The 24,789-nt window shown below is 35.4% G+C and overlaps 1 protein-coding gene across 1 annotated transcript in view; it reads right to left on the bottom strand.

Moving 5' to 3' along the window:
- LOC128243141 (membrane-bound transcription factor site-1 protease-like) overlaps positions 1–24,331 on the bottom strand; it is a 33,701-nt gene extending 9,370 nt beyond the window's left edge. The window contains exons 1-21 of the mRNA XM_052960704.1: positions 24,197–24,331; positions 21,102–21,429; positions 20,249–20,397; positions 19,608–19,713; positions 19,099–19,181; positions 18,618–18,683; positions 17,587–17,635; positions 15,455–15,571; positions 15,037–15,146; positions 14,510–14,694; positions 13,367–13,546; positions 12,810–12,884; positions 12,068–12,238; positions 11,511–11,655; positions 10,648–10,830; positions 9,554–9,630; positions 4,322–4,417; positions 3,945–4,024; positions 3,145–3,180; positions 1,910–2,066; positions 537–661 (exon numbers count right to left, since the gene is read on the bottom strand). Coding sequence (XP_052816664.1) covers positions 537–661; positions 1,910–2,066; positions 3,145–3,180; positions 3,945–4,024; positions 4,322–4,417; positions 9,554–9,630; positions 10,648–10,830; positions 11,511–11,655; positions 12,068–12,238; positions 12,810–12,884; positions 13,367–13,546; positions 14,510–14,694; positions 15,037–15,146; positions 15,455–15,571; positions 17,587–17,635; positions 18,618–18,683; positions 19,099–19,181; positions 19,608–19,713; positions 20,249–20,397; positions 21,102–21,282 — 2,371 coding nt within the window. The 5' untranslated portion in view covers positions 21,283–21,429; positions 24,197–24,331. The remainder of the gene's footprint in view (positions 1–536; positions 662–1,909; positions 2,067–3,144; positions 3,181–3,944; positions 4,025–4,321; positions 4,418–9,553; positions 9,631–10,647; positions 10,831–11,510; positions 11,656–12,067; positions 12,239–12,809; positions 12,885–13,366; positions 13,547–14,509; positions 14,695–15,036; positions 15,147–15,454; positions 15,572–17,586; positions 17,636–18,617; positions 18,684–19,098; positions 19,182–19,607; positions 19,714–20,248; positions 20,398–21,101; positions 21,430–24,196) is intronic.
- Positions 24,332–24,789: the final 458 nt, after the last annotated feature.

Genomic DNA, 24,789 nt, shown 5'->3' on the forward strand with positions numbered 1-24,789 from the left:
CCTGACCCCAAAATCAATAGCAGTCCGCTTGACCATGACCACAACCTTGCACCTTCTGACCCCAAAATCAATAGCAGTCCGCTGACCATGACCGCAACCTTGCACCTTCTGACCCCAAAATCAATAGCGGTCCACTTGACCATGACCACAACCTTGCACCTTCGGACCCCAAAATCAATAGCAGTCTGCTTGACCATGACAACAACCTTGCACCTTCTGACCCCAAAATCAATAGCAGTCCTCTTGGCCATGACCACAACCTTGCACCTTCTGACCCCAAAATCAATAGCAGGCATCTTGATCATGACCAATGTGCATACCAATTTTGATCCTCTAAAAGTTATTCAAAACTTATCAATCAAACACAAATGTATAAAGGAAACCACTCGGATACTAGATAAGGCAGTTTTCTTGCCAGGACTCACAGGCTACACAATAAATACTGGTAAGCAGAAATGTTTGATGGGGATAATGGAAAAACATCTGGCATATAAGTTATCTTATGTTATCATTTACTGTCCTCTTTGCATACTCACTGTCGTGTTCGCCGAGCATGAACTCCCCTTCGTAGACGCTATCACTGAAGGCCATACCCAGGGGCGCTATGAGATCGTTGAGGGCTGGAATGTTCGCTCCCCCGGTGTCTGGCATCCACCACTGTCTGTTAACAAGGACAAAATGGCTATTGGTTGTAAGTGAAACCCATACCAAACCCCCTCCTCCTCCATGGATTCAAGCTGGAGCTTACTTATTTAAATCTTGAGGGGGTACAAAATTTTGTTTAAAATAACATGAACATTTGCCAATCTGTTCCTGAAGTTTCAATTGTTGATGTTAAAAAAGCATGAAGAGAAGTTCTGCTATCGCAATATGAGAGAGACTAAAGGCTTATTGTTCAGTTAAAGCTGCACTCTCACAGATTGAAGGTTTTGACAACTATTTGATATTTTGTCTTGAAACGAGCCATTTTTTGCAAAAATCCATGAAAACTAGTTATATAAGACTGCTGACAAAAAATTAGATCGCAGATTTTTAAATTCAGTTCAAAAATTTATGTTTGATGCATTTTTTCTAAACCGTTAGTAACGGTTTAAGCCATAAAACATTAATTTTCGAACGGAAATATGAAAATCTACGATCTGTTTTTTTGTCAGCAATCTTATATCATTGGTTTGCAGATATTTACACAAAAATTTGCCCTTTCCAAGACAAAAAAATAAAAAGTTGTAAAAATGGTCTATCTGTGAGAGTGCAGCTTTTACAATTAATTACCAACATTGTTAACTTTTGAACATGAAATAGTTGATGATGTACTTGATAATATATAAGTTGATAACACAAGTACAGCTGAAACAGTTGTCACAAAGTTTGTTACAAATACTGCAGATTACAACTGTATTGATAAAACTTCCAGAGCAGTAAAGATTTGAAAGTTAACAACGAAAACATTAACAATGTTGTAAACTTTAACAAACTTCTGAACGATTTCCCATTACATCAAAGAAGAGCTTGAGAGGACCATACATCTGATAGTGAGTTTCAATGCCATACATAATGTATTCGCTGACTTAAAAGTGGTTATATGCAAAACCTTAACCAGAATTTCTATGTCGAATAAAAAAGGGGCCATTATTTGAATTTAATGCAAACTAGAGTTATCTAACTTGGTTAATTAAGTAGGTTGGATGGTTGAGTACCATTGTATCAAGTCTCAATGCAATACCTCATGTAGTTGCTGAGATATTAACCTATGTGTGCTTTCATGCAAAACCTTAACCAAGGTGTGACGCCGACGCTGACGCTTGGGCGAGTAGTATAGCTCTCCATATTCTTCGAATAGTCGAGCTAAAAATTGACACAACTATCATTCACTTTTTATGAAAGTTTAATTTCAAACACTCCAGCTTACCTGGTATTTTCATCATAGAAGCGGACCTTTTTCATCACTGAGACGTTATACCAGTCTGCGATTACAATGAGGGAGAGACCGGAGTCAATATCGCGCTGTAACTTGCTCACTTCCTCAGGAAAGTACTCTTCTTCTGAATCCACCATTAGTAAAGTGCCTGGAAAATATGAGGGAACAATGATTTGAAAGGCATTGTGTCATTCTGTGTATAATGGGACAGAATGTGAACACCATTTACAATCTAGATCAATAAATCAAAACTTCAAAATATGTAACAGGTCAAGATATTAGCAATACAATGAACATAATTATAGTTAAAATGATAATGAAGTATTGTCGAAAAAGGGACGTTAATCTACACTATTGGCATCATTCAAATTTGATTTTTAACAAGAACTGTAAAAGTCATGTGACATATTCTCCCGATTGGGCTTTGTCGGACAAATAGTCATTATTAGAGCAAACGAGATGCTTGAAAAACATCTATGCCCCCTTTTATCAAGCGGCAACAAATTCTTCACTTTGCATTAAATTTAGGTAATATTCTTCATCCCTACTAGTTAGAGGACCATAAGACCTCACATACTATAGCTATGACTTGGAGATGCATTTTGTGTTAAAGGCCAACGCGACCATGACCTTTGACCATCTGACCTCAAAATCAATAGCGGTCACCTGCTGGTCATCACCAACCTTGCTATCAAGTTTGAGGAACATAGAACCAAGCATACTCTAGTCATCAATTGGAGAATTTGTTACCTTTGACCTACTGACCTGGAAATCAACAGGGGTCATCTGCTGGTCATGACCAACCTCCTTACCAAGTTTTAATAACTATAGGCCCTGGCACACTCTAAATATCTATCGAAGGTTTGATCTACTACCTATAGTATTATTACTAACCATGAATATAATATATAGATATAAGATCTATATACTAAAGAACTAAGAGCACCGTCATTACAATGACCCTTGTCAGGCGTTTATCTCACTCATTAAACAAAGATTACATTCCTCATTTCTCAATGAACCTGTTTCATCCATCAGTAACAACTCAAAATAAGTTAACATAATAATGCACTATTCCATAGGTTTTACATTCTTCAGATTAAATGTAAAATTGATCATTGATTGAAATGACCTCTGAGATTATTGAAGATAATGGTCATTTCAGTCTGATTTTCAAACCCATAAAACATATACTTTAAAGTCTTACTTTTATCAATCTTACTTACTGTAATGGCTGGCATCAAAGCATGTGAAAGGTGCTCCTGAAATTTTGAAAATATAAACAACTCATGTGAGACAGGCAACATTTATCTGTCACAGGTATATAAATGATTAGTAAACAAGTCTTCTTAAGGACAGAAATTAAATTTACTTTCATATGATAATTCATTGCTTTACTGATTTTTTCTGAAAAAGAACTAACGGTACTTCATGAGGATTCTAAATTGAAAATATCGAAGTTTTACAGAAAAATGCGTACTGATTGTTCCAAATTGTTGGAAGCAGATTCTATAATCAGATCCTAGATTGTTTTTGTTTTTTCAATTCAAAGGGGAATAACTTAACAGACTAAACAAGTTTATCTATCTTAATCCATATCTCAGCTAAAGCTGTAGTGAGTTTGGTTTGTGGTCACCAAGCCTGACAATGCTATAATCTCACATAAATATTAATGATTAGTATACTGTTGTAATAAACTGTTTGACAATCTTTGTGAAATATATAGGTTAAACTAACTAAAGCTATCCTGATACCTCAACCTATTTGCTTTGAGAAGAAATAAGCACTGATAAGCTATCAATAAGAGCATAGCAAGTTGACTCAAACGCTTGCCTGTTTTAATTACAAGCTTACCATTTACGCAGTGTCATGAGATTATCTTGATTTTTTTTATAAATCCAACAAACATTCAGGTTTATGTACCTAAACAACACCACCAAGGCTATAGCACTACCTCATGTTTATGCTTAAAAAACATCAAGCTAAAAAGGGTAAAAAAACCCACCAACTCTGAAGATATACTTACCCAGGACCTCTACAAAGTACCCGGCCTCTCTGAGGTGTTGGTACATGTCCTTGAAGTTAGTGTGTATATGGTCACCATTCCTGGAAAGGCCAACAAGGTATAGGTTGTATATGAAATATTACTATAAATAGAAGAATTGTACATTCATTATTTGCATTTGTGTATTGGCAGCTATTAATAAACACTAACATTAGTGAAAAAAGTTATAAATGCTTTTGTAAAGAAACAGTTAATTTACCTATGGAATACTTTTAGATTTTTATTCTATCACTTAGCCACGAATGACTCATTTTTTAATTTCTATTGTAAACCACAATCACTATACATGTAGTTCCTCATTTTTTTAAGATTTAAAATCAAATTATTAAAGAACCTACCAGTCAAGAGGGTCATTTTTCATGCGTAGATTGTCTCTCGGGAAGTAGCCAGGGGGGTATCGCAGATTGTGGTACTGATCCCATAGTATTCGTTGACTGAGGCGACAAATAAAAGATAAAAAACTTTACAATAGTGAAATATATGTGACAAATCATTTTTGTTTATAGCAAATATATACTTTTTTACCCATATACCCTTTGCAGTAAAGTTGAAATGTTGTTTTTGATGCGCCACCTTTCGAAAACTGATGTCTCCCCTTAAATGAGAGCTTAGTTGAAAGGAGAAAATATTGAAGATGGTGGTATAATAGTTTTTACATTATTTTCAAGTTTTTTTGAGTAAAAGCCAGGACAAAATGTACATTATAAAGAAAATGAAGGAGGGGAGATAACTCTGAAATGATGTGTTTCAAAGTTATAATTCTCAATCTGGCAAGGTGAACAACTTCACAATGCTATATACCTATGTATTAGTGTTTGGACAAAGTTTGCATGATACAAAATGAAAAGGGGGACATAACATTGCAATAAAGTTTCCAAGAGGTACATTTCTTGCAAGGTAAACAACTTCTCACTGGTATCTATATATTTTCCAGGTTTCAATCAATTGATTCAAGCAGTATTTGAGTTCTGCTCTGGAAAGAAAATGGTTTTAGGGACAAGTACAGTGTATATCACCGTTTCAGTCAAGGGGAGACATAACTCCACTGTTATATAATTAATGAGTTTATAATAAGAAGACTAAACACTGATACCAAGGCTTATCAGTTATACAAGGTGACATAAATCCACATTTACCAACACCGGAGTTATGGCCATTGTCATTTCAACACAAATGCATATGATCATTAAGGTGGAACGCGACTATGAATTTTTTTTCGAGTTACTGTCTGAAAATTAGAATACGAATAGAAGAGCATATGCCCGATTAAGAACTGTTTTTACATTTTCAATATTCGGAACAGTTTTGAAACTATGACTCCTCAAAATATACCATGACGTCAATTTTGAGACGTCTCTCATATTTTTGCATTCCAGCTACAATAACCGATATTTTCATCAATTCTTTGTTTACAGCTATGAAATTTCATTGTCAAGTGCGTCTTGTGAAAACGTTCACGCACATATATTTTTCGTTCTCTTGTTGAACGTTATTTTTTAAAAATTCGTCTTTAACGTCATTTTTCGCGGGAAAAACGGCGTCGTGTTTCGCTGAAAAAAGTGCGCCTTTCTTTAATTCTTGAAAAAACGGCTCGTTCAATTTTTGATTTTTTTAAATACATGTATTCAATGTTTCATTACAAATCGCCTGATATCAAAATAAGGGTACCTCACCGAGTTCGTTTTTGCGCAGTATCAAATAATCTAACCCCTATACCTGTTATTTTTCATTACGTATTGTTATAAAACGTTTAGCATGATGTAAATCGAACTATTATTTACGCTAATAAGAGCTTAGTTTTCAATAAACCACCGATCAATAACAGTTGTTGTTAATTTTAGTTAAATTTATAATTCAACCTTGTTTTCTTCTGTTGAATTCGGAATAGTGCACATTTTTAAATCATTAAAGCACTGATTATAAATGAACTATAGTTAAAGTGACATGCTTATCCAAAATCCATGTATAACAAGATCAATTTTGTCTAATAAAATTTTTACTTCTTACTCAATTATGCATTTATGGAAAATATTAATTACTGGTTACAAGATTTCAACCGCTTGTTTAATAACATAATGCGCAAAAACATTAAATTATTGGTGAATGCTAAAACATTTACTGTGGTCTACCCTAATCTCATAATGTAAAAAATACCATGTTTTATGCTCATTTCTTTCAAATCGACTCGATATTTCTCATAAGAACCTTTGTTTTCGACAAGATTTCTGCATCCAAGCGTCAGATCACATACGACCTTACTATCATGGAAGATAAATAGACTTATTTTATTTGCATGTAGAATATAAGCTTTTTATTTATACTTATATATAGCTATATCCTACCTATATTAATATTTTGACACCAATTTGCTATAATTTTAAACTGTACTATTATTGTATATAATATTATTTATGTTCTATGTCTATCAATGTTTGGATATATTGTGATTATGTCCAGCCATGGGGAAAATTAAGATATCGAGTTGAGTTGAAATGGGAGAGTAAGTGTGCATCATTAAATAGTTACTTTAAGCTCATTTTGTTAAGGGTTGTTATAGCTTACATACAAACACACGCACAAAACGTACAATAAAGTCACGTACGCAAGCACGCGTAAAAACGCATTCACAAACCATCCCACACTCAAGCACGCGTGCACACACACACACACACACACACACACACACACACACACACACACCAGCGAGCACACACGCACGCACGCACGCACACACACACACACACACACACACAAACGATCATACGCACGCCCATACACACGCACGCGCACACTCACGCTCTCACGCACATGTATGCTCTCACACGCACTCACATACGCACGCACGCACGAACGCACGCGTGCACAGCCATTGTACGCAAGGCAGGGATATTGAGTGCGGGATAAGGTAGCTATGTTGGCTTCTGTATTGTGGGCATTGAATGCATCGCCGAAAGTTGTCTCATGAAGTTGCTTGTACCCACGAGAAGCTTTGATTACGTGGTAAAGTCAGGAAAACAAAATAACTCGTTATGAATTAAAACAAACAATGCATTGATGAACAAAATTAAACATTTTACTGCACTAAAAACATCAACTTTAAGATCATTCTTTGAGCCATTTGGAACATATATTTTATCATAGCGTGTGTGTGTGTGCGTGTATGTGGGTGTTCGTGTGCGTGGGCATGCGTGCATGTACGAGTATGTGGGCGTATATGTGCGTTCATGTGGGTGCATCTGTGTGAACTATAACAACCCTTTATAAGATGAGATAATAGAAACAATTCAATGTGATCATTTACAATCAGTGCAAACGCAAGTATTAAACAAAAATACGATTTACCACAACTAATATTATTGTTTTAATATGCCTTTAAGAATAAATACATATCGAAAACAATGGTTCTTATGAAGAATATTGAGTTTAATTTGAAAAAAATATGAGACCATAGTAAATCCTTAGCATTCACCAAAAAAAAGAATCATTTTTGCGCTTTCTACTATTAAATAAACAGTTACAATAGTGTAATCAGTGAATAATATTTTGTATGAGTTTATTATTTAGTAAGAAGTAAGGGTTTATCAGTCAAAATAAATGTTTGTTATACATATAAGAGTTTCACTTTAAAATTTTAGTGTATTTTAAATTAACGCCGATGTATCATTCAATTTTGACCCGTTATATATTGACCACAGGACTCATTTTCTTTCTGTTCAAAGAATGACCGATCATTTTTTAATGTCAAGAACTGACCATCCCCCACCCCTCCCCAAACCGTTGCGTAACAAATGACCCTCGTTGAAAATGTTCAAGAGTTATATTCACTACCAAACTTAGTCAATAATATGGTTACCCCTATTAGTGGAATTTATTAAGTGTATATGATTTTATACAACGATAACCGATTGACTACATCAAGATTAGATTCAAAACACTGAACTCTATAGTCGCATATTTGCGCATTTTATAGATCTGTATACTATTACATTTCTCTCCGATAGTGACATACAGAAGAAAACTTTGGATGATTTTAGGGGGGGGGGGGGGGGGGGGGCTGCTGCACCCCCTCTACTGCCTGGATCCGTTTGTGCTTATTACAATGCAGATTTCTGTCAATTATCATTTTTTGGTTTGTTAGTTATATTTCGTGTATGAAATGAGTGTCACACACTGGTTTTACTATGCTATTGCTTAGTTTAGAGCCTTATAACTGCAGATCTTTTCTGAAACTTATAAAATAAATTGGTAACTAATAAAGTAGTAGAACCGTTTATTGTTGTGTTATTACTGTAGATGTATAATATATAAAAAAAACAAAGCACTAATCAGCATAGTCGCAGTTCATAGCATAGTGACTGGAACGATTATTGATGTGTATTAACAAAATATTATAATTCGGCAAATGAGATTGCTTGATAATTAAGAAAGCCTCTCATTAAAATTGCCGCCAGATTTAAGTCATTGATTTATAAAGCTGGTTATTCAGCGCCCGTCTTGTATGGAATTAGTAATGTACAACAACAATAACAAATATCACTAACATAAAACTGATCAGACACTCTAAGATTTCTAATCTTTCCATTTAATAAACAAAAACAATTCGATTAACGTCATGCTAAACGTTTAAATACACTACGAATTGAAAAAGAAACAGGTATAGGGGTTAGATTATTTGAAATTGCGCAAAAACGAACTCGGTGAGGTACCCTTTTCTTAATATCAGGCGATTTGCAATAAAACATTGAATACATGTATTTAAAAAAATCAAAAATTAAACGAGCAGTTTTTTCAAGAATTAAAGAAAGGCGCACTTTTTTCAGCGAAACACGACGCCGTTTTTCCCGCAAAAAATGACGTTATAGACAAATTTAGAAACAATAACGTTCAACAAGAGGAAGAAAAAACTATGAGCGTGAACTTTTTCACAAGACGTACTTGACGTTGAAATTTCATAGCTGTAAACGAAGAATTGATGAAAATATCGGTTATTGTAGCTGGAACGCAATAATATGAGAGACGTCTCAAAATTGACGTCAGTGGCATATTTTGAAGATTCGTAGATTCAAAACTGTTCCGAATATTAAAAATGTAAAAACAGTCCCTAACTGGGCATGTGCTCTTCTATTCGTATACCAATTTTCAGACAGAAACTCGAAAAAAAAATCATAGTCGCGTTCCACCTTAATAACACATTTACTTTCATAATACAGGAGCCCCATGTGGATATCTTGAATAGTTTTTGAGTAATGGCCATGGTTCAAGTTGTTATTTGACAACAATGACACAAAATCTATGACGTTACTTTGTTCTCTTCTTTCATATCATAACGGCAAATAAACTCTATAAACTCTATTAGCTACGTTAGGAACCACAAGCAGATGCTGGTACTTATCTGCTATTCAGACATACCAAGGGCCCAGTGAGGGACCAAATACACGTGTGTGTAAGGCCACTGATAATAAATGTCACCAAGATTCAGGTGAATGTCTTAAATAAACAGACCAGTTAAAATTCTATGAGGAAATATTTTGTTTTCATATTAAATAACTCCTCATTTAAGTTTGACCTACCTTCTAGGTGGTGTGGGAATGATCTTGACCCTGATGGGCAACTTCAAATGGGAAACTCTGGCTTCAGTTTCATCACCCTGAAAACACAACAAACATGCATATATTCCATCAAACAAATGGTTGACTAAGAGTAGGATTATATTCTGTAAATAAGTAAAAGTTTATAAGACTAACGTATTCATTAAAGTATTGCCCAATTCCTCAAAAAGTGTGACTGGTCAATTTCAGTAATTCCAGAATACTACATACACTTTCGACTGGCAGAACAGAATGTAGAGGAACAAAAATCCAGGGTTTAACAGTAAGTGAAAAATTAACCCGAAATGCCAGAAAAATCAATGGAGTATTTACGAGCTGAAATCATATATGCAGGACCGCATAACTGTTGACTTATATAAGGGAGTGATGAACTACATGATAGGGACTTCCAACCAAACCAAGGGCATGTATTTGGCATCCAACATAATGTATGCATTTATGTGTCAAATATCTTTGCCATGTTATTTCAAAACCCTCTTTGGATGACCAAAAATACAAGGACACAACCACCAGTATTCTGTGTGTATATAGGTGCATTCCATTAGGACTGACCTTGAAGTGTGAACTATACCTTTGAGGTAGCAAAATCGGTAGAACAAACAACATGTCACCTTCATATGTCAAATGTCTGTAGCATGTTAATTCAAAATACCCTTATGTATAACAAATTTACAGCCTGGACACAACCACGTACACTTTAAGTTCATATAAAATTATGCAGCTTTCCATAATAATTACCAAAACCCTTTAAGTGTAACCATGAACATCAAGATGGTGGTGTTGGTCTTGCATGTCACATGTCTTACTTGGTAATTTCAAAATCACATTGTGCATACTAAGTAACAGTCTGATCACGAAAAACATATGGAAGCATTGAAGGACAAAGGGAAAAGGAAGGAAGGTGCAATTTTAAATGCCCACCTTCAGAGGCAAAATAAAACAGAGAAGTATTTAAGAAGAAATAAATATTAATTAGAATAAAGCTGAATTATCATTTAATATCAATATTAAGTCTATCCAACACAAAATGTGCCTATTTCATCACTCAAACTTACCTCTGGAGGTGACTCCACAGTGAGAGACACTTGACCCTGAGCCACACCCTCCCACTTGGCAGCCATCTTGTCTACTGCAATTGACACAGCGATGTAGCCAGACCAGGGCCATAATGTGCGTGAGTAGGAGAAAGCCACATCCACGTATGACCCGTGCTGTGGTTGGTACGGCTCCCACTGAGGCTGAAATAACAAGCGTTACCACTGCAGTGTGACAATACCTCCTATTTTACCTAGTCAGAAGCATAGTATGCAGGAATAGGAGAAAGCAACTTCTACATATATGTCATGCTGGGGTTTGTGCAGCTCCAAATGGGACTGAAATTTAAAGAGCTGTCACTGCAATGTGACAAATAGCCCCTATAGGAATAGGAGAAAGCCAAGTCCACATAAGATCCGTGCTGGTGCTTGTATGGTTCCAATTAAGTCTGTTAAGGATATGATAATATTCAGAAATTTTGCTGGAATTTGACAAATACCCCCAATACCGCCAAACCTGGGCCATAATGTGCAGGAATACAAGAAAGTCACAGAGGACCCCTGCTATAGCTTATATAGCTCCTACTTGGGCTAAGATAACAAAAACAAAAAATAAGATTTTACTGATATATTAAGAGAACATTTTCAAGTTGAAGTTACTTCCCTTTAACATCAGAGTTCTATATTTACACCAAAATTATATTCATTCAAATCTGTTACATCACACATATTGATGCAAAACATAAAGTAAGGCATAACTGATCTATGCATTTTGGACTTTTCTTAAAAACTGAAAGGCTACATATTTATCAAGAAGATGAAGACAACTTTAAATTTTGTGACACATAAAATTAATAAGCAAAGATTATTTCCAAACCACAGACCTTGCCTACAATCTTGCCGGAGACCCCCATGCCATTGAGAATGGTGATGTTAACAATGATGGGCATAGCTCCATAGTAGATGGGCTGCGAGCAGTAGGGCCACATGTAGGGGCACTCTGTCAGGTCTATATAGCTCGGGCTTAGACTGAAACACATAGAAATATTGGGTATGGTGATGTTAACAATGATGGGCATAGCTCCGTAGTAGATGGGCTGCGAGCAGTAGGGCCACATGTAAGGGCACTCTGTCAGGTCTATATAACTAGGGCTTAGACTGAAACACAGAGTCATAGAGATATTGGGTATGGTAATGTTAACAATGATGGGCATGGATCTGTTATAATAACTGCAAGTGTATGCTCCTGTATAATTTCAATATCTCATGTTGTGGGTGCAGTTACCTACTTATTTCATAATATTTACTCAATAATAGTTATCTTTAATACACGATTAATAATAAAATGAGTGCCAAAATAATTTCTCGTAAGAATGCATAAATTTATCTGAACATACGAACTGTTGCAAAGTCTAAACGGCTATGCTATAAGCATGCCTACCTAGCCTGTGGTTTGTATGTTCTCAGTGTCTGGTAGGCTCTGACCAGGTCCAGTTTCCCATGTCCCTGTTCAAACATGTTAACATTCGAGTCCGGCAGGCGGCGAGCTGAAGCTATCAGGGCCTGCTTCATGCTAGCGGGGTTGATTACATCAAAACGATCCAACACTGAGCTGGAATTAAAGATATTAGAATTAGAAAGTACACAGTGCTTACAGTTTGAAATATTTTCATGTTTACCCTGAGATTGATTACAAAAATTATATTTCAATTTAATACTCAGACATAAAATCAGGGATTTGAATGATTGACAAAAGAGCTTCAGCCTTCATTGTGAGATTCAGTTTCACCTATTTTTCTATTTTTAGTCACAGTGACATTGACTTTGAACCTAGTGACCCCAATTGACATCCCAAGACCCTAGGGGCCCCAAACACAATCTCATGAAAGGTCTCCATAAACTCTTTCTATATACCAAGTTTGATCACAATATGTTAAGTTATTCAAAAACAATCATTTTTCTATCTTTATTACTGTGACCTTGAGCATGACCCTATAGGCCCCAAACACAATCTCATGGAAAGTCTCCAGCAACTCTTCATGTATACCAAGTTTGGTTGCAATATGTCAACCCTACCTTAAGTTATTGAATAAGCATGAATACAGAGGCAGAGGTATGTAATAAAACTAATATAGTTTCGAACAAAAAACATTAATTAAGCATACATATCATCATGGTTTTACCTTAAGAGCAGAGTAACAGCTCCCGCCACAACTGGTGATGCCACGCTGGTACCAGATAGGGACCTACAGCCACCCCTGGGGAAGAAATAATACATGTGTTGTAAGGGATGAGTTAATGTAATGAAGCCAAGTTGGAAAAGCCTTTTAAAATCAACTTTCATGTCTTCATGTCACTAAAAGGCTTGCAAGCAAAAGAGGGGAGCCAATTGCAATATAATACACTTGAAAGTAGATTCTGGCTTTTCAATTTTACTTGGTGAAAAAGACATGAAATTCATTTTAAAAAAACTTTCAAAGTAAATGAGGATATAAATAACATGTACAATGAACTTCACCTGATTTTCAACCTCCATGACCTTGCAGAACTGATGAAGCAAATAATTTAATAGCATAAAACTATCATGTAACACCTATTGCTTATTAATTCAACCTTCACTTTACCTTACCAGCAGCTGATATATGTCTCACTGTAAGGCTAAAATAACATTCTTTGAAATCAAGACAAGAGTTTTATGTGAGTCTGTCAACAAATCATATTGAACTCCAGAGGGCCTTACTTAAGAGCTGATCCCCTGACAGTAGACCCATGTGTGACAATGTCGGGTTTCATTCTCCCGTACCCTCCAGGTAGCTCCCAAGTTGTCATCCCACGGGAAGAGAACTTGGCAATCTGATTGTCAAAGTTGATTCCCCCAACACCAATCACATCCATCTGGTCTGCCGGGTTGTTAAGGGTACTGGAATACAAAATGTTTTAGGTAAGCAACTGATATAGATATATCAAGCTGTAAGGATTGTTGCATTTGTTTCGTGTTCCATAAACACAGGAGTGCAAGCATGCAAATATAACAAGAGCACCACAAGAAGATGCCATTACTTGTCTGGTGATTTTCAGTCCAAAAAGGGGTATGCCACGTCTATTATGAAAGACAGGGTAATCAACCTTAATATTCTCATTGATAACATGTTTACTAAGTCTTGTGTGAATATTGGAATAGTTTTGAGTCACTGTGAAATCACATATATTCATCTGCACGAAATTTTATGGTTATCCAAAAAATTAACATATTTGTAGATACTTAAAGCTGCACTCCTACAGATTGACCTATTGGACTTTTTTACTTTTTGTCTCAGAATCAGTTTTGGCATCAATGCTTTTATTTCCATCATATAAGATAACTCACAATAGAACAGAGCTAATTGATAGGAAAACTTTCATTTTTCTTAAAGTGTTAGTAACGCTTTTAGCCATAAAACATCAATTTTCAAACTTAAATATCAAAAATTAAGAGCTGATCTTTAATCAGCAGTTTTATATGAGCTGTTTTCAGACATCTACGCAAGATTTGAAGACAAAAAAATAAAAAGTTGTTATCTGTAAGAGTGCAGCTTTAAATACCTGGATTTTTTTGCAGTTCATGTCATACAATTTCAATGTGAGTTAGTGAATATACTTACTCATACATATATAATCTAGGGAACACATATTTTATTGGAATCTTGGTTTGCACTACCTCCGAAACAATCAAAAATCAATATCTGATGAATAGAAATGAGTTCACTGTATGAGCCAAGGTTAAAAGTTTTTGTACAATGAACATACCATGAGCGCCATTGATGACAACGACACAAAGGCTTACACAATACAAATATGAATTAAATTATATCCTAAAAGCCTGAAAAAGGCGAACAACTCATACCCATAAAGAGGCCCATCATTGCCGATTGCGGACACGAGGATGACCTTGTTAGCGGTCAGTTCCCACACCTTGTCCACAAACGGATGGTCCATGAAGTCAGGGCCTCCGATACTCAGGTTTAACACGTTGATCTTCTTCATGATGGCGTAGTTGAAGGCATCTAGGAACCAGGAGGTATAGGAGACCTGTACAGGGAGAGGAATACAAGGTTAATACTACAAGCAGGTCTGGTAATAGATCTTATGGCAATCTATCAGAATGAGTATGGGTAATAAACAACAGCAACATTAGCTGATGCCAGCACTGTTTGGTCAAACAATCAAGAAGCATAACTCAATAGGGATTAAAGCTAGCCTTTGCAAACTTATGCACTAAGACTATAATACCACAAGCAGCTAAAAAAAGGAACATCTTTCATTGCCAAACACGACTCATAATCAGATATGCCAAAACTTCAGGATGAACAGGCTGATACATGTATCTCTGACATACATTAACCTGCAGGACAATGCACCCCTTCCCCATACCTGGTTATTCGTGAACACCCTGAACACATAGACATCAGCATCAGGGGCAAAGCCCAGGCATTCCTTGTGACTGGCTATCACTCCCGCCACAAATGTCCCATGTCCTAAACCTGTAAAAAAACAGCATTGATTTTCGCTTAAAAATATCTTCAAAAGTTTTTGGCAAACTTTACTATCAAAATTTAACCTTACTCAGTGTAAGAGGCTGGCTATGAGTAAACAAAAGCTATTAAAGGTGTTAACAATTTGCTATCCATGATTATTTTAGTAATACATGTCTGCTGAAAAGGGAACATTAGAATTTTATTCTATTTGCTTGATAACATTGTTTATGCTTGTGAGATGAGATTATCATTCATTCCATTTTCATGCAAACGACTGGTTTTGTTTTTCAATTTTCTTTGCACCCTGAACTGACCATCGTCAAGTGTTTTCTCATGGGTCCAGTTTGTCCTGTCCTTGATACGCCCGGGCTTGAAGTGTGGGTGATCCTCTGCCAGACCTGTGTCAAATACTGCAACCCGTACACCGGAGCCTAAAGAACAAATGTAAACTCAGTGTGAAATAAACATGCAAACATCAATACCTATGAAATAGCCACCCTTCACATGACTTAGTGACAAATCAGGAAAAAAGCTCACCAAGAATATATGAAACAAGAGCACCGCGAAACGGAGCATTATACGCCCGAAGAAGATTCGGCTTGAGGTCTTTAATAAACATTTAGGTTATGCTAGTATACTGCTTACTAGGTGTGAAGTGTTTACAACAAAGGCTTAAACTTCCAAGATTGAAACGGAATTGCTAACGCCCCCCAGTGAAATTAGCCTTTGAGGTACGGACCTGGAAAGCATGCTTGACAAATCCTTTTAATGAAGAGATAATTTGTATAAAGTTATTTGAAAATTGCTTTCGTAGTAACCCAGTTATGACCTGGACATGGAATTGCTAACGTCCCCCCCATGGTGATTCTAGTGTTTGAGGTATGGACCTGGAAATTGCGCTCGACACATCCTTTTTATGTAATGATGCTTTGTATTTGAAAATGACTTTATTAGTGACCAAGTTGTGGCCCGGACACGGATTTGCTAACGCACCCCCATGGTGATTCTAGTCTTTGAGGTATGGACCTGAAATTGCGCGCGACACATCCTTTTAGTGTAGTGATAATTTGTATAAAGTTATTTGAAAATCGCTTTATTAGTTACCAAGTTATGGCCCGGACATGGAATTGCTAACGCCCCCCAGTGAAATTAGCCTTTGAGGTACGGACCTGGAAAGCATGCTTGACAAATCCTTTTAATGTAGAGATGATTTGTATAAAGTTATTTGAAAATTTCTTTAGTAGTAACCCAGTTATGGCCTAAACATGGAATTGCTAACGTCCCTCCCCCCATGGTGATTCTAGTGTTTGAGGTATGGACCTGGAAATTGCGCGCGACACATCCTTTTAATGTAATGATGCTTTGTATAAAGTTATTTGAAAATGACTTTATTAGTGACCAAGTTGTGGCCCGGACACGGATTTGCTAACAAACCCCCATGGTGATTCTAGTCTTTGAGGTATGGACCTGGAAATTGCGCGCGACACATCCTTTTAATGTAGTGATGATTTGTATAAAGTTATTTGAAAATCGCTATATTAGTTACCAAGTTATGGCCCGGACACGGAATTGTTAACAGACGGACAGACAGACAGACAGACGGACAGACGATGGAGGCCATAAACATAATACGACCCTTTGGGCGTATAAAAATAATTCATATACAAAATACTTCAGAACCAATTTGTTTCGATTCAAACGCCTGCTTAACAGGTAGTATCCATTTCAAAAACATTGTCCTTTTATTGGTAAAATTGAGAGATAGTCAATTCGGGCTATTCCAGTAAAACATATCATCCCGGATCCCCGGTTAAATAGTATATGGGTGGGTAAATTGGCTTATGAAGGGGGGTGGCATAAATTAAAAATGCCTTCCCCTCGGAGGTTATATGTTTAAATGTAATAGCACTTAGAAGTAAATTACCATAACCATTTGTTTGCTCATAACAGGGTTTCACAATTTGATATCAATCATATGCCCCCCTTCCCACAAATGAAAGTGATTTCATTGACTTTAGTATCGGACAAGCTTGACATTTCATCCTGCCTTTGGAAATAATAGTAACTTTTGATGCCAGGACCATTACTTTTGGTTTCATTTGAAAAGGTTAAACATAATAATTACAATATGTAAAATAAATGACTGAACATACATAACAGATCAAATTACGTTTAAAAGTGATTTCAAGTGAGAAGTGAAATTCACTGATGTTTAAACCAAATTATCGGCTAATATAAATCATGCATTTGTTCATATAGTTTTCAATTAAATCAGATAAAAGTTTCTTCATGAATGATACCGGCTACCCTGACTTGAAATTATAATAATTATTGCAATTTCCTGAAACATAATGACAATTGTATTTAACTTAACTATCAATGTAATGTGTTCAGCATTGAAACCAATATGTTAACCAATGATAATGTAATTGATTAAGCCTTGTACCTTTATAGCCCATGTTCCAAAGAATCTCTGCTTGTAAAGCACTTGTTATCTGGAAAAATATATGACAAACATACACATATTAATAATATTATTACAATTATGTATCAAATATTAAAACTGAACATATGAACATGTACCTGTATCTCAAAAACTACATAGGGGAAACAATCTAACTATATAATAAGTACATGATGTTTAAATCTGTAATGGTATTATGGTATTTTACTGTCACCATTTTCACAGTATATTGAGCAATATTCCACTGGGTTTAAAAAATAGCTTCTTTAAGTAACTGAGTGGTATTAATTTTTCATTTAAAGTTAATGGTTTAAGTACCCGATTCTCTATTTCATAATCATAAGTGTCGTTAGTTTTTTAGATATTGCCATTTGTCTGTGACATTATCCATGTTCAACGAAACTCAAACCCTTACCAGTGAACAAGCAACATATATTTCATTTCAACATTTTTATTATAATGTAAAGCCTACAACCCATAATACAGTTATTTGAAGAAATTTAAATAGTAATAAAAAATATTGCAATTATACAGCGATGAACAAGACTTATCAATACATAATAAGTTTGTACATGAAAATTGCATACGAAAGCATCCATAAAAGATGCAGTTTAACACGTGTGGTTATGATGTATACAACATATTACCATGGTAACATAATGACTCTAAATGCCATCTAGAGGTTTTACAAACTTTTCTTTCTCATGCTTCAAATACATTACAAACCGACTTCACAATCAGTATGATACTAGGTTTTGAGTAGTCTGACCTGATGTAGAAGAATATTGCTTCCAAAGAGATTTACAGGGTAATCCAGTTAAAAATCTCCTTTCGCAAATCTGAATGCAAAGCGCATATCGCAAAGATCATATAATAAATTGTTTAAGGTAATAAATGTATGTACATAATTGATTTGGCCATATGTGTGTCATCCTACATGCTCTTTGAAGCTTATTTTTACTCATTTATCAGAGTGACTTTAAACAAATCTAACCTTACTCGCGTTCTTTTACCTGTTTGGGGATAGCTCTGAGCAAGTTCCTGGATTTTCTGGCGGGAGAATGCCAGTACGCCGTCGCCTGCAATATGCATCATGAATATATAAAAGCGATGATAAAGAAACAGTACATGCAAACCAATATGGGTTCTTAAATAACAAAAGAAATGTTCCAGACCTTGTGGTATGACACGCAAATTTCAGTAAGACTTAAGTAGGAGTACAAACCCTCTACTGGTAAATGCTGACAGGGTTTGCTCAAATTTGAGAATTGTATGTTGTTGAAATATCTTAAAGCTTGCAGTGGGTAAGCAATTTGGACTTGTTCACTCAAAAGTGGATTATGAAAGGTTCAGACACCAGTTAAGAACTTATTTCATTTATATTCATCGAAAGTAGCTTATATATGGGACTTTAACTCAACTCAAATTTGTACCACTATACAGTAAACTTAATTCAGCATGCAAAAATAACATTTAATGGGACCAAACACCTACCAGAGAGAGACTTTTCCTGTTTCTGGACTTGCTGATAGATGATAGCGTGTCATAAGGCTGGTCCACATCTTCTGTCAATGTATCTGCAGGAAAAACAAACCAGGGTTGACAAGGTAATAAAATATGGACTTCCAAGCTCAAGACAGCGGGTTTTCTCTACCAAGTATTTGTAAATGCTGCCAGAGCACTTGAGTAGTAAGAGTAGCAAAATATAAAATTTGGAAAAGCTTTTTGGAATAATGTAAATTATTCATTTTAAGATTTGTCAACTTTTCTTTTGTAATCATGAACAGGGCCGAATTTTAGGTCTAGATGACAATCGGAAAGATTTCCTAAGAGAACTTGCTCTGTTGTTCTCTGATCAAAGCATGTTAAATACAAAAATGAAAACAAACTAGATTTAACTGAGTCAAGGTATTTTGTGAATGACCCTAGAAACCAAGCATAGATACAAGTATGCTTTTTAAAAGGTGATGAGTGATATTAAAGTACACCAAACTTTGCCTTACCGTCAATGAATTTTAGAGTCCTGGTGACTTTCTTATGTGGTGTGACATCCTTGATGACAGGATGATGCTTGAGAATATCCAGGTTTGTAAGAGCTTCTGTAGAGACCTGAAAACCATGAGCAATACATGTAGATATTAGGTCCTATACGTTGATAAATATGAACTTACTTGTCATGATGTTTGTACTTATTGAGTTAAACTGCAATAGAGTTTTCTGTTTTAAAACAGCATATATTCAGATAAATATAAGCTGCATTCACTCAAACACTACTGATCAGTCATAGTGAAGCTGGTACTGTGGCATACGATTACAATACAGATTTAGTAAATCAACCACCACACACTCTCAACCATTATTTCAAATGCCAATACCCATACCTATATGTATGGCATACGACGTGGCTCAAAAGATTACTTTTAACATCAGTAATACCCAAAATATAGCTAAAGTTGTAGCTATAAATAATATACAACAACTTTATTAATTACAACAGTCTGTATATATAGTTACAGCTGTATTATATAGCTGTTGATGTATTTACGTGATAGCTACATAATGAGTTTACAACAGCTTAGGCTGTATATGATAGGTCCTTGTTGTCATATTGTAATGTTTGAGCCCCTGGATAGGCAATGCATACCTGCAGTACATCAAAGTCACTAGGATAGTCAAAGGCGGGATTATGTCTGTCCACCACTGACCATGATGCATTGAAATCTCTAAGAGCTGCAGTCAGATATCTCTCTCTCGTATCTCGCTGATAGTACCCATTGAATGTGACTATGTACTCTGGTAAAACAGAAGTTTTCAAGAATTAAATAACCGCATGTGGTAAAAAGTTTCCTTCGAACATAAGAATGGTTGGTTCCAATTTGTGCTTGCTGATTATGATCCAGTCAGCTATTACATTGCCCTACTTTTATCTCTCAATAAACAGGCAAGCTAAATATATATGATGTAATAAAATAATTAAATAGCATGTTTCAAAGTGTTAGTAATAAGGTCATGTATAGTTCAGTCATACAACAAATAATATATGTATGCACAATATGTTTAAATAGCAGTAACTATTAGGGTGGTAGAAATTACCAGAACACCACAAGCTCTCAGGGCATGTTCAAATTTGTGATTTTATATTGCATGTTCTTGTTGATTTTTTTATGCCAAGTGCTAGTGTTAGAAATCAGGATTGGTTATTCAAAATATTCATTTAGATGACAGTGATTAATGTTTGACTTTGGAACATACACATGAACTCACATGTTACTTACAAGAAAATAATACATATATAATGAATATGCACATTATATCAGCATGGCAAACATTAAACAACAATATCATCATATATAGATTTGACAAAAACAGAACCACTCTCTGACTATCACTCTCTGACTATCACTCTCTATCACTCTCTGACTATCACTCTCTGACTATCACTCTCTGACTATCACTCTCTATCACTCTCTGACTATCACTCTCTGACTATCACTCACCATGATCCACTATTTCTGAGGAGAAGTCTACCTTCACCTGCTCATTTGTGGTTTGGTTGCATGACAAGGGTAGAAAATGGAGTTCAGAGTCATCTTGCTGATTTGTGACAAAATTCCCCGGGAGAATCTGAAGCACCAGCGTCAACAATAGCAAGGTTCTAGATGTCCGCTGAGCTGACATGTCTATGATTCTTACAATAACATTTCGCTTAACTGTTTATATTCAAAGTAGTTCGATGATTCCAGAGATGCATTCCCGGTAGTTATTTTCTTCTTCGATTGTTCTCAAGTAACTGCATCCATGTTTTGAATCATTTGAGACCTGAAACTGAATATACAAGAAAAATGTAACATGGAATAGAGTTCATTTGAAGTGCCAAGCTGCAGAGTAGGAAAGATATTATAACTGGTATCAAAGGTCATGTGACACATATCATTATGTAAAATTAAACAAGAGCAACACCATAAAATAAGAGCTGTCGTATGACAGCGCGCTTGACGTTAGGCTTTGTCTTAAAAAGGAATAAAATTATGATGTAATATGTGCCTGTCAAAAGCAATGAAGAAGGAAAATTAAAAAGCAAACAAGAATCGCCGCAATGTGACTAAACAAAGTTTTCAATGATTGACAGAAAAATTTCCAGTTTTTCGTTGTGAGATTCAGTTTCAACTTTTTTTCTAATTTTAGCAACAGTGACCTTGACCTTCCCCTATGGCCCCCAGATGTAATCCCATGAATGTTCTCCATTCTAAGTTGAGTACAATCTCTATCTGAAGTGTAATCTTATAGTTATAAATGTAAACTAATAAATAGACTCTACCTATGAATTGTAAGGAAAAAGCATTTTTCATGGGTTGAAGTGAAAGGAAAATGTATGATCCTAGTCATGCTTTAATTCCTTTTTATATGCTGACTGGTCCCAATTTATTATCATGATATCATCACTCATAAAAACTGTATCAGGAAAACAATTAAAATAGCCACAATGGGCAGTAAGCATTGGTTGATAAAACCAGATAAAACATTTAGTTGTTTTGTACTTCATGGCCAGATATGCTGAAACTGTTCACAAAAGAGTTCTATAAATTATTAAATAACATAAAATTTCAATTTGGAAAACAAGGATTTGGATCAACCTCATTTGAATCTTAATGATGGCACATGCAGGGGTAATTCTATGTCAGATTTTCAATGAGAGAATTGCTCCCGTTTGTCAAAAATATGAGATAATTTTAGTGAGATTATAATACATGGATAACGCAGTGATAAAACAATGCATAACAGAAACTTATTTCATGAATATCAATATATTTATAAATTTACAATATATAGATATAATATATACACTAGAAGGCTTGACTAGACTGTTTGACTAGAAGGAAACACTTCTTAACAGTTCAGATAGCATGAACATTCATACTCATTATTCTTGAGCAAAAAATAAGATTTAGCCATTTTTGCATTGACTTTTTTTGGGAGATGAAGGCTTTCAATTGTTGTTTTCATCTGAACGTGGTAATTTATTTTGGTCCAGGGACTTTTTGCAAGGAATGCAAACAACGTTTTCTGTTTAGACATTTTGACGCTTCCGATATTGTAGACGCATTTAAAATGCAGTGGTAACCCGCGTAAACAAAATTATTCCAGGTCGCAACACGCTTGAAAACAAGACTTATATGGGTGAAAGTTGCAAATTTTTTAAAAATACTGAAAAATTAAGCTGGGGGCCAGGGGGCCGCAGGGCCCCTGGTGGGTCCAGGGCAAAGCCCTGGCCAGGGATCCAGAGGTTGAGGCCCCCGGAAGCTCCAGGAATTAAGCATTTTAAAACACATTTCAAAGCCTTTCCTGCCTTTTAATCAATCAAATCTATGTTGTATATTTATAATATTTCTGGCAGCTTTTTGTCAACATACATGTACATAAGGCCCCTGACAGAAACATCCCTCAAATGGCTCAATACTTCAATTCTTGCTCATTAATCAAGAATTCATTTAACTCTTGACTCATTCAATAAAAGTTAAAAAATGAAAAACAGAATACAATTAAAGATAAATATTGAATAGTGTTTTGTATTTTTATCAAGTTACCAATCGGACAATTTCACACCCTTCGAATCGACTTTTGACAGCCATTGCCACCTCCATTTGATTTTCGCAGGCTGTTCAAGCTCTTTAGTATTATACCCTGTGGGGTACAAACTTCATTGTTCAATTTTGATAGCAATATTTCGATTTTTTTCATTGTTTATTTTTGCCTCCAATTTGCGGTATGTAGTAAAAGTAGTAAAGGATACTGACCGTAAATATTCGGCGAAAAGCGGCTTTTGTGCCATCCAAGTTTTTGTTGGCGCGAAAACTGCCGAGGTTATTCGGAGAACATTGGAATGACAATGCTTTTTTACGAAAAGAAACGACTATTTTCGGAAACATTCAGCTGATATCGCCAACAAAATTTTACCACTTATGGCAACGCTGTTTATAGAACGAAATAGGGAAACCAGAAAATTTAACTTTGTTTTATCTTCGATTTTGAGTAGATCGCGATGTTGATGATGGGGTTTGGGGTACCCCCTCCATTAGATAAGACAATTGCATTCAATGTAGGGGAGACAATTCGTAAGTAATTCAATACATATAAACAAGAAGCTTTCTGCGACTATGATGCTTTATTTTGTAAAACAACAAAAGGGAAAAGGCACAAACTGCGATCAAGCGCGAGAATATCTTGCATTTATGTGATTTGGATGCAATTTGAGCGATTTTTATGCGAGAAATCGCCAAAATCGCTTTCTAGAATTATCCCTGCACATGGTAATTGACTTTTCTCGGATCCATTTTCAAGTGAGGTTATCTCTTAGTCCATAAAACAGCCCCTGAAGAGTCGTTGACGATTTTTCCTTTGACTGTTCTACTCTACGTTAAGGGGAGCATAATGAATGTCCGATTGTTAGAAAGGTAACCTTAACGCGAATTAATCAATTAAATACTATATTTACAGTGGTCATACCTTAAATTAATATAAAGTCTTTGCTGATGAGACAGCCCATATAAGACTTAAGAAATTAATATTTATTAATCATCTAGCAAACACTTACATATTAAAAACCTTTATGAAACCGATTTTATATATTTATTTGTCTAAATTGTCTAAATTTATCCTTGTTTGAGGTAAAATAAAAGTAAACAACATTTCTCTGGAAACCGGAAGTTCAAACGATAATTAAAACCCGTACCGAACCTAACACGACGTTGTTTATGAAACGAACTCTACCGTGATTGGCACATTGATTTAAGATTAAATACAACTAAATAATTTTCCCTTGCATTATAATCACGAACCTATGTGATTATAATGAATAAACCGATTTGCACTAACAACATTAGAAAAGAACCGTACGTTTCTTATTAGAATAATGAAATTGGTTGAACATAACCACTTTTATTCGATAAGAAAATTTTAACGTTAAAAAGTCGGTCCAGCAAGTTTTTAGATTCACAAACCATTCAGCTCCAAAACCTACACAGATTGCAGTCAGACGATGGTCTGATATGGTATAATAACCTTGCTTTGATTCACTGTCATGTGTTAACAAAACACACACACTACACAAAGTAGTCACTTCACTTGGTGTCAATTGCCTTTTACAAAATTATTTATATGTAACATTGTCTACCTCAGTCGACTTGA

Source organism: Mya arenaria, chromosome 8 (genome assembly GCF_026914265.1).
Source record: "Mya arenaria isolate MELC-2E11 chromosome 8, ASM2691426v1".
Lineage (NCBI taxonomy): Eukaryota > Metazoa > Mollusca > Bivalvia > Myida > Myidae > Mya > Mya arenaria.